Here is a 15,422-nt window from a genome sequence, read left to right as displayed (position 1 = left end):
CGGGGGGCTCCGGTCCGCGCGGCGCACGGCGGCGACACAAAGCGGCTCCGGGCGGCGGCGGCGGCGGGGGGGGGTCCCGCCATGGCCAAGTGGCTGCGGGAGTACCTGGGGCGGGGGGCGCGGCGCTCCCCCCCGCGCCCGCCTCACCCCGACTACAGCGGCCCCGGCCCCGCGCCCCCCGGCGCTGCCCTCCGCGGCCCCGCGGCCTCCCCTCGGCACCGGCTCGTGCGGGTGGCGGGAGCGGGGCCCCCCCGGCGCACGGAGCAGGTAGGAGCGGGGGGGGGGAGCGGGGGTGCAGGGGGGGAGCTGGGGAGAGGAACCGGGAGCACCGCGGGGTGCGAATGAGCCCGGGGGGGGGGGGGGCACGGACCGGGGGCAGAGAGGGATGGGGGTGGGGGAGAGGGAGAGGGAGACCCCCCAGGGGGGTCGGGGGGGACCCGGGGAGAGGGAACCGGGGATGGCGGCGGGGGGGGGGGGGGGGGGAGCGGGAGAGGGGCCGGGGGACAAAGGGAGCGGGAGGGAGGCAGCGGGGAAGGGGCCGGGAACAGCGGGATCGGGGCTGGGGGAGCCCGCAGGGCCCCGAGGCGGGGCCGGGATGGGGGAGGGGGTCGTGGGTCCCGTCCCACCGCGGGCACCGCGCAGGGCCCCGGCGAGAGCGAGTACTCGGAGCCGTGCGAGGGGGAGCAGGAGCCGGCGCCCGAGGGCGGCTGCGAGGAGCCCGCGGAGGCCGCAGGTGGGTGCCCCCCCCCCCCCGACCCTCCCCAGGACCCCCCCCCCGTGTCCCTTCCCCCATGTCCCAGCGCCTCCTGTCCCCAGGGGGCCGGCGGGGGCGGCCGCGGCGGGGCCCGCAGCTCTACGACACCCCCAGTGAGGAGTGGGAGGCGGCCGGGGACGGCCCCGGCGCGGGCGGCAGCCGCGAGAGCCGCGAGAGCCGCGAGAGCCGCCTGCCCCGGGACGACGAGCGCCCGGCGGATGAGTACGACCAGCCCTGGGAGTGGAAGCAGGATCACATCTCCCGGGCGTTCGCAGGTGACGGCACCGCGGCACCCACGGGTACCACCGCTGGGGCATCCCTGCACCCACGGGTACCACCACTGGGGGATGCTTGCACCCACGGGTACCACCACTGGGGGATGCTTGCACCCACGGGTACCACCGCTGGGGCATCCCTGCACCCACGGGTACCACCACTGGGGGACCCCTGCACCCACGGGTACCACCACTGGGGGATGCTTGCACCCACGGGTACCACCACTGGGGGATGCTTGCACCCACGGGTACCACCGCTGGGGCATCCCTGCACCCACGGGTACCACCGCTGGGGCATCCCTGCACCCACGGGTACCACCGCTGGGGGACCCCTGCACCCACGGGTACCACCGCTGGGGGACCCCTGCACCCATGGGTACCACTCTGGCATCTCCCAGCACCAACGGATACCACCCTGGCATCCCCAGAACCCATGGGTACCACCCCTTGGGTCCTCCAGCACCTACGGGTACCATATTGGCATCTCCCAGCACCCAGGTGTACCACCACTGGTGGCCCCCTGCACCCATGGGTACCATCCAGGGGTGCCCCAGCATCCATGGGTACCAGTCTGGTATCCCCCAGCACCCATGGGTCCCACCCCTTGGGGACAACAGGAGGCCATGGCAAGGCAAAGCCTTAGTGGGGCCATCGGGAACATTCCTTTGTGGTCTGACAGCGAGCAGTGCCCCACAACAGCAGCACCCATAGGTGCTGACACCCTCCTTGTCCCCCCAGTGCAGTTTGAGAGCCCCGAGCGCTCCCCCAGCCTGTCCCGGCAGCTGCAGCGGCCCCCCCGGCCCCCCCCGGACACCGGCTGCCCCCCCAGCCCCCGGCATGTGGACGCCTCACTCCCGCTGGAGAAGCAAGTGTGAGTCTGGGTCCCTCCTCCATGGGGCACCATGGCGTGCCCGCAGCCCCCTGGGGTGCAGGGACCCCATGGATGGGTCCCCAAGATGCTGGGTGCCCCATGGGATGGAGGGGTGCCCATGGGATGGATGGGTGCCCCATGGGATGGATGGGTGCCCATGGGATGGATGGGTGCCCCATGGGATGAATGGGGGCCCAAGGTGTGAAGGGTGCCCCATGGGATGGATGGGTGCCCATGGGATGGATGGGTGCCCCATGGGATGAATGGGGGCCCAAGGTGTGAAGGGTGCCCCATGGGATGGATGGGTGCCCCATGGGATGAATGGGTGCCCAAGGTGTGAAGGGTGCCCCATGGGATAGATGGGTGCCCCATGGGATGGATGGGTGCCCATGGGATGGATGGGTGCCCCATGGAATGGATGGGCGCCCAAGGTGTGAAGGGTGCCCCATGGCGTGCTTGCTCCCTTTGGCACGGTTGGCTGTGCTGCGCCATAGCCAGTCTCCACAGTGCAGAAGGTGCTCCTGTGGGGCAGTGGATGCTGATGGCTCCATGCGGTGGGGCTGGTTCCCCACGGCACGGAGGGTGCCCCATGGCGCAGGGGGGTGATGCCGTGGCCGTGCAGGTGGTACCACGGCCCCATCGGGCGGGCGGGCGCCGAGACGCTGCTGGCGCTGTGCCGGGAGGGCAGCTTCCTGGTGCGGGACTGCGAGACCAGCCCCGAGGACTACTCCCTGTCCCTGAGGTGAGCGCGGGGCCGGGGGGCGCCGGGGATGGCCCCAGAGGGGTTCCCGTGTGGGGGAGCCATGAGCATGGCGCTGCACCCGTGTCGTTGTGTGTCGTCGCATGTCATTGTATGTCGTTGTGTGTTATTGTGTGTCGTGTGTCGTTGTGTGTCGTTGTGTGTCATGTGTCGTGTCATTGTGTGGCGTTGTGTGTTATTGTGTGTCATTGTGTGTCGTTGTGTGTCGTTGTGTGTCATGTGTCGTGTCATTGTATGTCGTTGTGTGTTATTGTGTGTCGTGTGTCGTTGTGTGTCATGTGTCGTGTCATTCTGTGGCGTTGTGTGTCATTGTGTGTCATTGTGTGTCCTTGTGTGTCATGTGTCGTGTCATTGTGTGTCGTCGTGTGTCGTCGTGTGTCGTGTCGTGTCATTGTGTGGCGTTGTGTGTCATTGTGTGTCATTGTGTGTCGTTGTGTGTCATGTGTCGTGTCATTGTGTGTCGTCGTGTGTCGTTGTGTGTCATTGTATGTCGTTGTGTGTCATTGCGTGTCGTTGTGTGTCGTTGTGTGCGTTGTGTGTCGTTGTGTGTCGTTGTGTGTCATTGTATGTCGTTGTGTGTTATTGTGTGTCGTTGTGTGTCCTTGTGTGTCGTGTGTCATTGTATGTTGTTGTGTGTCATTGTGTGTCGTTGTGTGTTATTGCATGTTGTTGTGTGTCCTTGTGTGTCGTGTGTCATTGTATGTTGTTGGGTGTCATTGTGTGTCGTTGTTGTGTGTTGTTGTGTGTCATTGTATGTCGTTGTGTGTTATTGTGTGTCATCGTGTGTTGTTGTGTGTCGTTGTGTGTTATTGTGTGTCATTGTGTGTCATTGTGTGTCATTGTGTGTTATTGTGTGTCATCGTGTGTCGTTGTGTGTCATCGTGTGTCGTTGTGTGTCATTGTGTGTTGTGTGTTATTGTGTGTCGTTGTGTGTCATTGTATGTCGTTGTGTGTTATTGTGTGGCGTTGTGTGTCCTTGTGTGTCGTGTGTCATTGTATGTTGTTGTGTGTCATTGTGTGTCATTGTGTGTCGTGTCTGTCGTGTGTTATTGTGTGTCGTGTGTCATTGTATGTCGTATGTTGTTGTGTGTCATTGTGTGTCGTGTGTTATTGTGTTGTTGCGTGTCATTGTATGTTGTTGTGTGTCATTGTGTGTCATTGCATGTCACTGTGTGTTGTTGCCTGTCGTGTGTCATTGCGTGTCACTGTGTGTCATTGTGTGTCATTGTGTGTTGTTGTGTGTCGTGTGTCATTGTGTGTCATTGCATGTCACCGTGTGTCATTGCGTGTCATTGTGTGTCGTTGCGTGTCATTGTATGTTGTTGTATGTCATTGTGTGTTGTGTGTCATTGCGTGTCACTGTGTTGCATTGCATGTCATTGCGTGTCGTGTGTCGTTGCATGTCGTTGCGTGTTGTTGCGTGTCACTCACTGGGTCCCCATCCCGTCCCGCAGGAGCAGCCACGGCTTCGTGCACGTGAAGCTGACGCGGACACGGGAGCACCACTTCACGCTGGGCCGCGCCGGCGCCGCCTTCCCCTCGGTGCCCGCGGCCGTGCGGCACTACACAGCGCGGGCACTGCCCGTGCGCGGCGCCCGCCACCTCTCCCTGCTCTACCCGGTGGCGGCGCAGCCCCTGTGAGCAGCAGAGACCCCCCATAGGCCCCCCATTAAAACCAGCGCACACCCAGCCCTTGCCCTGTGGTCTGTGGGCACCGCGACGCTCGGGGCCCTCTTGGTGCTCACCTCGATGGTGCCTCGGGACCCCGCAGGCGGTGGCTCCGTCACCGGCTCCCGGACTCCTACCCCTGTGTCCACACGAGCCCCCCCATCACCAGCACAGCCCTTGTGGGGCGCTGCTGGGGACACCCCATCGATGCCAAAGCGTGGGGGTGGCTGCTGGGTCCACGCCGGGGGGAGCGGGTGCTTCCTGCGTGGTCACCATCGCCCCTCAGGCACGAGGGGAGGCCACGGGGCCGCAGAGGGGGTTCCTTGTTAAATGGCCCCCCCGACAGGACCGGTCCGTACGGGGCAGAGCCGGCTGGGTACCGGGGCAGCGGGTGCTGCGGGGTGACCACACACAAGACACAGTGCGGGGCGATGGGTGCTGCAGAGCTCCTGTCTTGGGTGCAGAAAGGCAGGGCTGGGGGGGGCACCCAGCCCATGGGGACACGGAGTCACTCGGGGCCGGGGGGCAGCGGGGGGACCCCATCCCCGGTGCTGCCCTGCCTGGCACCTGCAGTTCTCCTTCTCCTTGGGGGCGGCAGCAGCTTCGTGGGGGCCGGGGCACCGCGTTCACGGCGATCCTTGTGTCGGGGGGAGCGCCGGGCCCCCCACACCGGGGCGCTGCTGGGGGTGCCCCCCCCCCCCCCCCCCCCCCCCCCGGACTACATCTCCCAGCATGCAGCGGGGCGGGCCCCGAGCCAGGACTACATCTCCCGTCGTGCCCCGCGGCCGGGGCAGACCGGGGCGGGGCGGGGCGGGGGGCGCCGCTCCCCCTTTGTTGGTGGCGGCGGGGCCGAGCGGCGGGGACGGCCCGGGATGGGAGAGCAGGTGGGGATGGGAGCGGGGACGGGGATGGGAGCGGGGACGGGAGGGGATGGGGATGGGGATGGGGGTGGGATGGGCATGGGGCATGGGGGGGGGGAGATGGAGGAAGTGGGGAGGGAGGGGGATGGAGAGATGGAGGAAAGAGGGAGGGGGATGGAGGGATGAAGGAAGGGGGGATGGAGGAAGAGGGGATGGAGGAAGAGGGGATGGAGAAAGAAACAGGGGTGGGGAAAGAACCGGGTGGAGAAGGAGGGATGGAGGACGAGGGGATGGAGGAAGGTGGAACAGGGATGGAGAAGGAGGAAGAGGGGACGGAGGGGATGAAGGCCTGGAGGAAGGAGGGGTGGGAGCGCGGAGGGAGGAGGCCGCGGGGTGCAGGCTGGCGATGGAGGCTGGCGGAGGGCGCAGGGCTGCCCCTCGCTCTGCCTCAGCCCCACACTGCCAAGTCATCCCCGTCCCGCCATGTCCGGGGGCCGGGGGGTGAGACCCTGCCCCCTGAGCACGTGTGGCGGGGCCGGGCAGGAGTCCATCCGCAAGATCATCACCACCTTGGCCGTGAAGAATGAGGAGATCCAGAACTTCATCTACTCCCTCAAGCAGATGATGCAGAATGTGCAGGTACCAGAGACCCCCCTGCCCTCCCCATCCCCAGTGCAGGGTGGTACCCGGTGACCCCCCCCACCCCGCTGTGCCCAGGACAACTCGACGCGGGCGCAGGAGGACCTGGACGCGGAGTTCCAGTCGCTGTTTGCGCTGCTGGACGAGCTGAAGGAGGACATGGTGACCAAGATCAAGCAGGAACGCGCGCAGCGCACCTACGAGCTGCAGGTGAGCACCCCCCGCGTGCCCCCACCCCTAACCCTCACCCATCACTTCCCTCTCCCCCCTGTGCCAGGCCCAGCTTGCGGCGTGTACCAAGGCCCTGGAGAGCTCAGAGGAGCTGCTGGAAGCCGCCAACCAGACCCTGGGGATGGCCAATGACCACGAGTTCCACCAGGTACATCCCCACCGGCGCAGGGGGATGTCCCCATCCGGTGGCCTCCACGCTGCGGGGGTCCTGGACCCTCCTTTACCTGCTGGTTGATGCTGCTCTCACCCCGGGCAGGCGCCCTCCTTTTCTTTCTGTGCTGGGCACTGGGTGACACTGGCGTGGCTGTGCCTGCTGTGGGCTGGGGGTGCATGGAGACCCCCCGGGGTGGTCCCAGAGCTGCCTGATGCTCCCTTCCTCCTGATGCAGGGATGCCGTGGGGATGCAGGGATGCTGTGGGGATGCAGGGATGCTGTGGGGATGAAGGGGTGCTGTGGGGATACAGCAATGCTGTGGGGATGCAGGGATGCCGTGGGGATGCAGTGATGCCGTGGGGATGCAGGGGTGCAGTGGGGATGCAGGGGTGCTGTGGGGATGCAGGGGTGCAGTGGGGATGCAGGGGTGCTGTGCTGCTGGGTACCACAGTGGGACCACGGGCACACTCAGCCGCAGGGTCCGTGCCTGCTGCCCTCACTGCCCCTGGCTCTGCTCTCTCATCTGCTTTGTTTCTCCCTCCTCTTTCCCCCTGCGCTCGCCAGGCTGCCAAGCAGATCAAGGATAGGTACGGCCCCCCCGTGCCCCACCAACCGCCCCCCTCCTCCCAGCCAGGACCCGCAGAGGGTGCCCCCACGGGTGCTGGGGGGGGAGCGGTCAGGGCAGGCGGGTGCCCGGCTCCCAGCCCTGCTCACCCTGCTCCCCGTTGTCCCGGTGCAGCGTGACGATGGCGCCCGCCTTCCGCCTCTCGCTCAAGGCCAAGGCCAGCGATAACATGAGCCACTTGATGGTGGATTTCGCCCAGGAGCGCCGCGTCCTCCAGGCCATCGCCTTCCTGCCAGGTACTGCCCGCAGGCAGGGACACGGGGGGCAGCGGGCACCGCGGGGGCAAGGGGACACCTTGGGGCTGTGCCAGCCCGGGTGGGACAGCGCAAGGATGGGGTCCGGGGTTTAGGGGTGGGTGCTGAGGGACGGGGTGAGGAGCTGGAGGGGGCGTAAGGCCTGGGGCAGCCCATGCACACAGGATGGGAGGGATGGGATGCTGTGCCTGGGGGGTGCCCATGTGGGGTCCCCAGGGTGCTGTGCTATGGAGTTACCAAGCCCGTGGGATGCAGGGGGGGCCTAGGGGTGCCCCAGGGGTGCAGGGGGGCCCCACTGGCATGGCTCTTCATGCGGGCAGTGCCCAGCACCCCCGAGATCGACCTGGCCGAGTCTCTGGTGGCCGATAACTGCGTGACGCTGAGCTGGAGGATGCCCGAGGAGGACACCAAGATCGACCACTACGTGCTGGAGTACCGCAGGACCAACTTCGAGGGGCCGCCCCGCGCCAAGGAGGACCAGCCCTGGATGGTGGTCGAGGGCATCAGGAGCACTGAGTACACCCTCCCCAGTGAGGGCACGGGGCAGCGCCCAAAGGGTGCCAGGATGGGAGCGGGCAGGGGGCTGGAGTGCCATGGGGCTGGGGGCAGCGCCAGGGGCCGGGGGGGGCGGTCCCCCGTGCCCCACTGTGCGGCCCTGCTGTCCCCGCAGGGATGAGGTTCGATATGAGGTACATGAACTTCCGCGTGCGGGCGTGCAACAAGGCTGTGGCAGGCGAGTTCTCGGAGCCGGTCACTTTAGAGACAAGAGGTGGGTCCGGGGTGGGGGGGGCACAGGGCGCTGCCCCCCCCGGCTGCCCGGGGCCGGGGCCCCGCGGTGCCGCGCGCTGACGGTGCCGTCGGCAGCGTTCACGTTCCCGGCTGGACGCCAGCACCTGCCACCAGAACCTGCGCGTGGAGGAGCTCAGTGTCGAGTGGGACGCGACGGGCGGGAAGCTGCAGGACGTGAAAGCGCGCGACAAGGACGGCAAAGGCAGAACGGCCTCACCGGCCAACTCCCCCGCCAGGTAACGGCCCCCCGGCCCCGGCATCGCCCCCCGGCCCCAGCTCAGACATCCCAACCCCTGCCAGGGCAGGGACCCCTTCCACTGGAGCAGCTTGCTCCAAGCCCCTGTGTCCAACCTGGCCTTGAGCACTGCCAGGGATGGGGCAGCCACAGCTTCTCTGGGCACCCTGTGCCAGCACCTCAGCACCCTCACAGGGAAGAGCTTCTGCCTTAGGTCTAGCCTAAATCTCCCCTGTTGCAGTCTGAACCCATCACCCCTTGTCCTGTCGCTCCAGTCACTGATGAAGGCCCCTCTCCAGCATCCTTGTAGCCCTCTGGAAGCTGCTCTGAGGTCTCCACGCAGCTTCTTCTCTCCAGGCAGAACAGCCCCAATGTCCTCAGCCTGGCTCCATACAGGAGCTGCTCCAGACCCTGCTCATCCTCTTGGCCTCCTCTGGCCTTGCTCCAGCAGCTCCATGTCCTGATGCTGGGGACACCAGCACTGCACACAGGGCTGCAGGGGGTCCCTCAGAGCCGAGCCAAGGCAGGATCCCACAGGACCCGCTGCTCACAGCCTTGCCTGTCCTAGGGCCGTGCAGTCACCCAAGAGGACGTCCCTGGGACGTGGGGGCCGGGATCGCTTCACCGCCGAGTCCTACACGGTCCTGGGTGAGAGCCGCGGGCACCCACCGGGTGCTGGTGGGGACCCTGAGGGCACAAGGGGGTGCTGGAGGTGGGCAGGGGGCACCCATGGGTACCCTCATGAGCTGTGCCCATAGGGGGACACCCTGATCGACGGTGACGACCACTACTGGGAGGTGCAGTTCGACCGGGACAGCAAAGCCTTCGGGGTGGGGGTCGCCTACCGCAGCCTGGGCAAGTTCGACCAGCTCGGCAAGACCTCGGCCTCCTGGTGCCTCCACCTCAACAACTGGCTCCAGGTCAGCTTCAGCGCCAAGCACGCCAACAAGGCCAAGGTGCTGGACGTGCCCGTGCCCGACTGCATCGGCGTCCACTGCAACTTCCCCGAAGGTGGGTGCGGGACCGGGACGGCGAAGCTGGAGCGGGGCAGGGGCGGGTGCAAGGAGGAAGCTCAGCCCTGTGAGGGTGCTGAGGCGCTGGCACAGGGTGCCCAGAGAAGCTGTGGCTGCCCCATCCCTGGCAGTGTTCAAGGCCGGGTTGGACACAGGGGCTTGGAGCAAGCTGCTCCAGTGGAAGGGGTCCCTGCCCTGGCAGGGGTTGGGGCTGGAGGAGCTTTATGGTGCCTTCAACCCAAAGCATTCCACGGTTCTATGGGACACGGGCACCACCACGGTCACCGTGCGGGGGGGTCTGCGAGCCCCGTGCCCCCCCTGCACCCACGCTCCTGCCTGCAGGGGTCCTGTCCTTCTACAACGCCCGCACCAAGCAGCTGCTCCACACGTTCAGGACCAAGTTCACGCAGCCGGTGCTGCCCGCCTTCACGGTAAGGGGTGGGACGGGCAGCGCCGGCAGGGCTCCGGCGGCGGGGGCAGCCCCCCCAGCCCTGCCCCTCCTGTGCCCACAGGTTTGGTGCGGCAGCTTCCAGGTGAGCTCGGGGCTGCAGGTGCCCAGCGCCGTGCGGTGCCTGCAGAAGCGCAGCAGCACCGCCAGCAGCTCCAACGCCAGCCTGCCCTAGAGCCGTGCCCCCAGGCAAGAGCACTGAATGTACCCCCCCACACACCCCCCATCGCCCCATCGCTGCCCCGTGCCAGCGCCCAGAGCTGGGGTGCACCAGCGCCTATGGCCCCGCCGGCTGAGCCCCCCGCAGCTCTGTGCCCCCCCCCGGCGCTGGGCACGTCCCCCCCCCACCAGTGAGAGCTGCTTCTGGCCTGAAGAATAAAGCAGGATGTTTATGGTGTGACACGGACCTGGGTGCTGGGGGGCTCCGCACAATGAGGGGGAAAGGGAGTTCTTGGGGTGATGTGCAGGGATGGGGCTGCTCAGAGCAGGGGGTAATGCCCCCCAAAACCATGCGTTTGAGGTCCGCCACCCCAGCCCCTTGGCACCCCCCTGGATCCTGGCACAAAGTGGGGGGCAGCCGGGCCCCCCCATGCTGGTGCCCATCAGTCCTCGATGGAGCACGGCAGGTTCCGGGCAGGCCCCTCCACCGTGCCTGCGCCACGGGGGGGTCATGGCCTGGAAGAGGACCCCAGTGTGCCCCCCCCTCCCCACACACCCCCGTGTGCCCTCCCCGCTCTCACCACCCACCTCCACCAACGCCGGAGCGGAACAGGGGGGGCACCATGGACCCTGCGCCTGCCCCTGACCCCCAAACCCGCCCCACAGCCCCCCCGGACCCCTGCAGCGCCCCCTGCACGGCGGGGACCAGCACCGCGATGCCACCGGCCCCTGCTCCGGCTGCCCCCGTCCCTCTCCGGGCTCACGGTGGCGCAGCCCCCCCGCAGCTCCGGATCCGCCGCGGCTGCTGGGACCCTGGGGCCAGCCCTGCCCCGGCCCCCCGGCGGTGCCACCCATGGGCGGGGAGGGGGGAGCCCCCCCCAACGCTCCCGGTGGGAGCTGCGGGGACCCCGTGGTGCTGGGGGGGGCTCACAAGGGGACAACGGCTCAGGGGGTGAGCGGTCACCGGGACCCCTCCGCCGTGGTCAGGATGAGGCCCGACCGCAGCTCCCGCTCCCATCCCGGAGCCCCCCCCGCGCTCCGGGGACCCCCCCGATAGGCGGCGAGCGTGAGCCCGGCCCCCCCGGTAGCACGGAGGCGGTGGCGGGGCCGCTCCGGGGGCGGTGTTACCGGTCGCGCCTGCTCCGCCCGCGGGAGCCGCAGGTGCCGCCGGTCCGGGGGGGGGGGGGGGGGCGAGGCCGCGGTTCCGGGGCTGCGTCCCCGTGTGCGCCCCCCCCATCCCCCCCCCCGGTGCGGGCCCGTCCCTGCCCCGCTCCCCTCCCCCTCCCCCCCCTTCCCGGTGTCCCGGTGCCGGTGCCCCCCCCTCGCGGGGCGGGGCCGCCCAGTCACGTGCCGCCGGCGCCGCGCGCACCGGGAGCGGACCGGAGCATGGCAGGTAGGGGCGCGCGCACCGGGCACGCACCTGCGCGAGAGCGCGCGCGGGAACAAACACCCCCCATCCCCCCCCCCCCCGCGCGCCCGCGCACACCCCGGTGTGGGGGGAGGGGGGGCACGAACACGCACGGGGGCACCGCGGCCGCGTCCCGGTGTCCCCGTGCCCCCCCGTGCGCTCCGGCCCCGGCCCCGTGGGCTCAGCCCCCCCATCCCATCCGCCGTGCCCGTGCCCACCCCTGCCCCGTGTCTTTGTGTCCCCTCTTCCCGCATCCCCGCTGCTCCTCGTCCCCACGGCCCCGAGCGTCCCCGTCCCGAGGCGGACGGAGGGGGGCAGCCGGGGCTGCTCTCGGCAGGGACCCCCAGGCGCTGTTGTCCCGTCCCGCAGCGCTGGCGGCCGCGTCCCCCGGCGGGGATGAGGCTCTGGAGGAGGACGAGGATGAGCTGGAGCCGGGGCTGGACGAGGCGGAGGCCGAAGCGGAGGCCGGGAGCGGGGCGAAGCCGGCGGGGGGGTCCCGGGGGGCCGTGCTCACCCGGCGCGGCATCACCCTGCGCGTCCTGCTCCGTGACGGGCTCCTGGAGCCGGCCCGCGGCGTCCTCTCCATCTACTACCTGGTGACACAGGATGGGAGAGGGGACATGGGATGGGGAGAGGCATAGGGACAGGGATGGACAATGTGAGGTGGGGAGAGGCATAGGGACAGGGATGGGGACAGGGATGGAGGACGTGAGGTGGGGAGAGGCACAGGGACAGGGATGGGGACAGGGATGGAGGACGTGAGGTGGGGAGAGGCACAGGGACAGGGATGGGGACAGGGATGGAGGACATGAGGTGGCGATAGGGATGGGGACAGGGATGAGGGTTAGGGAGGGGGACAGGGATGGAGATAGGAATGAGGGTTAGGAATGGGGACAGGGATGAGGGTTAGGGATGGGAAGAGGGATGGGGACAGGGATGGAGATAGGAATGAGGGTTAGGAATGGGGACAGGGATGAGGGTTAGGGATGGGAAGAGGGATTGGGACAGAGATGGGGATAGGGATGAGGGTTAGGGATGAGGGTTAGGGATGGGAAGAGGGATGGGGACAGGGATGGGGATAGGGATGAGGGTTAGGGATGGGGATAGGGATGAGGGTTAGGGATGGGGACAGGGATGGGGATAGGGATGAGGGTTAGGGATGGGGTCAGGGATGGGGATAGGGATGAGGGTTAGGGATGGGGACAGGGATGAGGATAGGGATGAGGGTTAGGGATGGGAAGAGTGATGGGGACAGGGATGGGGATAGGGATGAGGGTTAGGGATGGGAAGAGGGATGCGGACAGGGATGGAGGACATGGGATGGGGACAGGGCACTGGTTGGTCCCTCCCCATCTCACCCCACACTCCCCAGGGCAAGAAGTTCGTGGGGGACCTGGGTGCCGACGGGACCATCACGTGGCAGGAGACCGGGCAGGTCTTCAACTCGCCCAGCGCCTGGGCCACGCACTGCAAGCGCCTGGTGAACCCTGCCAAGAAGTCCGGCTGCGGCTGGGCCTCCGTGCGCTACAAGGGCCAGAAGCTGGACCAGTACAAAGCCGCGTGGCTGCGGCAGCACCAGCCCAACGCGCCGCCCGCCGACGAGGTGCGTTGGGAGGGAGCCCCTTTGGGTGCCTCCCCGGGGTGCGGGGGTGCAGTGGGGCCAGCCCGGTGCTGCCCGCAGAGCCTGGCCAGCGAGGGCGAGGATGAGGAGGTGCCGGAGGAGGAAGAGGAGGAGGCGGCGCGCGAGGGCCGGGCGCCGGTGCCGGAGCCGGTGGCTGCCAAGAAGCCGGAGGAGAGGAGCAAGAAGCAGCAGAGCAAGAGTGTGGCGGAGCCGGCGGGGACGGGTGAGGTGATGGGGGGTGAAGGGGGCCCCGCGCCGCCGGCAGCGGTGACGGGTGTTGTGCATCGCAGAGCACGGAGCCCCGGCCAAGAGGATGGAGGGCAAAGCCCGTGCGCCCGTGCGGTACTGCAGCCTGGGCACCCGCGACTCCGCCAGGTACGGGGGCACCGGCACCCGCGGGTGTCAGCGCAGGGCCGTGGGGCTGTGCGGGGACAGAGGTGGCCGCGGCTCTTGCAGGAACCCGCAGACCCTGGTGGAGGTGACGTCCTTCGCCGCCATCAACAAGTTCCAACCCTTCAACGTGGCCATTTCCAGCAACGTCCTCCTGCTCCTGGTGCGTCCCTTCCGCGGGGGACACGGGGTGGACACGTCCTCCGCAGGGACTGGGGCGATGGGACAAGGGGCCCCTGCCCGGGGCAGGGTTTGGAACTGGATGAGCTTTAAGGTCCTTTCCAACCCAGCCCATTCCATGGCTCTGACCCCGATGTCCCTGGCGTGTCCCCAGTGTCATTTTGGGTCCAAACTCTTTATTTTAACCTTTTCCCATAGGATTTCCACAGCCACCTGACGCGGAGCGAAGTCGTGGGTTACCTGGGCGGGCGCTGGGACACCAACACTCAATGTAGGTGCATGTGTGAATGGGTGCCCCCACCCCGCCCGCTCCATCACCACCCTCCCCGTGTCCCCCCCCAGTGCTGACGGTGCTGCGAGCCTTCCCCTGCCGGACCCGCCTGGGCGATGCCGAGGCCGCCGGTGCTGTGGAGGAGGAGGTAAAACCACCCCGACCCCATCCACACACCCCAGGGCTGTCAATGGGTCCAGCCCCACATCATTCCCCCCCCAATAGATCTGTCAGAGCCTGTTCCTGCGGGGGCTGTCGCTGGTGGGGTGGTACCACAGCCACCCCTTCGGCCCCGCGCTGCCCTCGCTGCACGACATCGATGCGCAGATGGACTACCAGCTCAAGCTGCAGGGCAGCGGCAACAGCTTCCAGCCCTGCCTGGCCCTCATCTGCGGTGAGACCCGGACCCACGGCCCCGGGGGGCTGCGGCTGCCATCACCCCCCACCAGCCCCATCTCTCCCCCCATAGGACCCTACTACCATGGGAACCCCGGCGTGGAGTCCAAAATCGCACCCTTCTGGGTGATGCCACCCCCCGAGGTAAGGGGTCTCTGGCCCCACGGGGGGAGGTTGGGATGGGGGTGGCCCCAGCGCTGTGGGGTGAACCCCTGCAACTTGCCCCATCCTCCAGCAACGGCCCAATGACTACGGCATCCCCATGGACGTGGAGGTTGCCTATATCCAGGACGGCTTCCTCACCAACGATGTCCTGCAGGAGATGGTGAGGAGCTGACAGCCTCTTCCCCATCCCCACCGTGGTGCTGAGCTCGCTGCGCCTCAGCCCCTTCTCTCCCCACATCCCAGACGCTGCTCGTGGACTTTTACAAGGGAGCCCCCGACCTGGTGAAGTTCCAGGAGCTCTGGAGCCAGGATCAGACCTACCTGGACAAGCTGAAGGTGAGGAGGGGCCCTTAACCAGGGCATCACCTCCAGCCCCCCCCTTTAACTGGGCTGTGTCCCCCACGTCAGGGCTCGCTGGCCTCCCGCACCCCCAAGGACCAGAGCTTCAGCCACGTCCTGGAGCAGATCTTCAGCCTCCTCAAGCTCAGCGGCTGAGGGACCAGGAGCGCCCTCGACTCGGAGCAGGCGCCGGGCGCAGCTCGGCTCAGCAGCCCCCAGCCCGTGGGGCGCATCCAGACCCGGTGCGGGGCAGCGCCCACCCTGGGGGGCTCAGCGGGGGGGGTCCCAGCACCCCGCTCGCTCCTGCGCTGCCCTGGAGGTGCCGTGGTGGTGGTGGGAGCCGTGGCTGTCGTTGTGTGTGGAAGTGGTAGTTGATTAAAGAGCAGTTCCTGAGAGCTGCGTTGGTCGGGGCACACCTCAGCCATGGGGAGGGACCTCACGGGCTGCGGCCACCACCCACGGGGATGCTGAGCCAGGGGGATGCTCACCGGGGGGATGCCTTCATCCTCCATCGCACCGTGGCCCCCGGCTCATGCTCACTCACAGAGGGCGCAGGCAGTAGAAAGAAGAGGACATTTAATACTTCCATTCAGATACAAGTCGAGCTTCGGGGGGGTCTTTTTTTCCCCTGGAAACCAGGAGAAACCATTACAAAAATCCACGAGGAAGTGAAGCAGTTGTCCCAAAACGCAGCTCCATCCACCTGAGCAGGACCCGCAGCGGGGGGGCGGAGGGCAGGACCCCCAGGACACCGGTCCCTGCGCTCCCTGTGCCCCCCGGCCCTGGCATGGGCTCAGTGCTCAGCCCAGCGGGGCGGGAGCACGCGGACACGGACATGCAGGGCTCACACCGGGAACGGGATGGGAGCAGCGGGGACAGGGCCTGGTGCGGAGCTTGGTCCCCAGCCAAGCAGGGACG

At 67.7% G+C, this 15,422-nt stretch overlaps 3 protein-coding genes across 5 annotated transcripts; all 3 read left to right on the top strand.

Moving 5' to 3' along the window:
- The first annotated feature begins 27 nt into the window (after positions 1-27).
- SHD (Src homology 2 domain containing transforming protein D) lies at positions 28-4,311 on the top strand. Of its 2 annotated transcripts, XM_061466989.1 has the most exons (6): positions 28-267; positions 643-733; positions 817-1,029; positions 1,768-1,900; positions 2,523-2,642; positions 4,115-4,311. In XM_061466989.1, the coding sequence occupies exons 1-6, from the start codon at positions 82-84 to the stop codon at positions 4,299-4,301; spliced, it is 930 nt and encodes a 309-aa protein (XP_061322973.1). In that variant the 5' UTR covers positions 28-81; the 3' UTR covers positions 4,302-4,311. The 2 variants fall into 2 exon arrangements, with proteins under 2 accessions (XP_061322973.1, XP_061322974.1); XM_061466990.1 differs by lacking the exon at positions 28-267 and having other exon boundaries at positions 432-733; positions 1,773-1,900.
- A 749-nt stretch (positions 4,312-5,060) lies between these two features.
- Positions 5,061-9,977, top strand: FSD1 (fibronectin type III and SPRY domain containing 1). Its single transcript, XM_061467011.1, is given in 15 exon segments — positions 5,061-5,129; positions 5,132-5,212; positions 5,732-5,827; positions 5,906-6,037; positions 6,105-6,206; positions 6,776-6,798; positions 6,951-7,072; positions 7,411-7,620; positions 7,761-7,859; positions 7,955-7,965; positions 7,967-8,115; positions 8,683-8,760; positions 8,872-9,125; positions 9,470-9,558; positions 9,640-9,977. Coding segments are annotated over 15 exon segments (1,626 nt in total). The 3' UTR covers positions 9,751-9,977.
- Positions 9,978-11,066: 1,089 nt separating this feature from the next.
- On the top strand, positions 11,067-14,899 carry MPND (MPN domain containing). Of its 2 annotated transcripts, XM_061466961.1 has the most exons (13): positions 11,067-11,127; positions 11,512-11,738; positions 12,515-12,745; positions 12,824-12,986; positions 13,054-13,138; positions 13,220-13,316; positions 13,532-13,604; positions 13,676-13,752; positions 13,830-13,998; positions 14,074-14,144; positions 14,236-14,325; positions 14,409-14,501; positions 14,574-14,899. In XM_061466961.1, exons 1-13 carry the CDS (start codon positions 11,121-11,123, stop codon positions 14,658-14,660), a joined length of 1,470 nt encoding a protein of 489 aa, XP_061322945.1. In that variant the 5' UTR covers positions 11,067-11,120; the 3' UTR covers positions 14,661-14,899. The 2 variants fall into 2 exon arrangements, with proteins under 2 accessions (XP_061322945.1, XP_061322944.1); XM_061466960.1 differs by having other exon boundaries at positions 12,515-12,986.
- Positions 14,900-15,422: the final 523 nt, after the last annotated feature.

Source organism: Pezoporus flaviventris, unplaced genomic scaffold (genome assembly GCF_033815535.1).
Source record: "Pezoporus flaviventris isolate CSIRO_AGI_PZ_B2104156 unplaced genomic scaffold, CSIRO_AGI_Pfla_v1 ptg000043l, whole genome shotgun sequence".
NCBI classification, from domain to species: Eukaryota; Metazoa; Chordata; class Aves; order Psittaciformes; family Psittacidae; genus Pezoporus; species Pezoporus flaviventris.
Note: the sequence above shows the minus strand (reverse complement) of the source record. Positions and strands in the feature narration are given on the sequence as shown.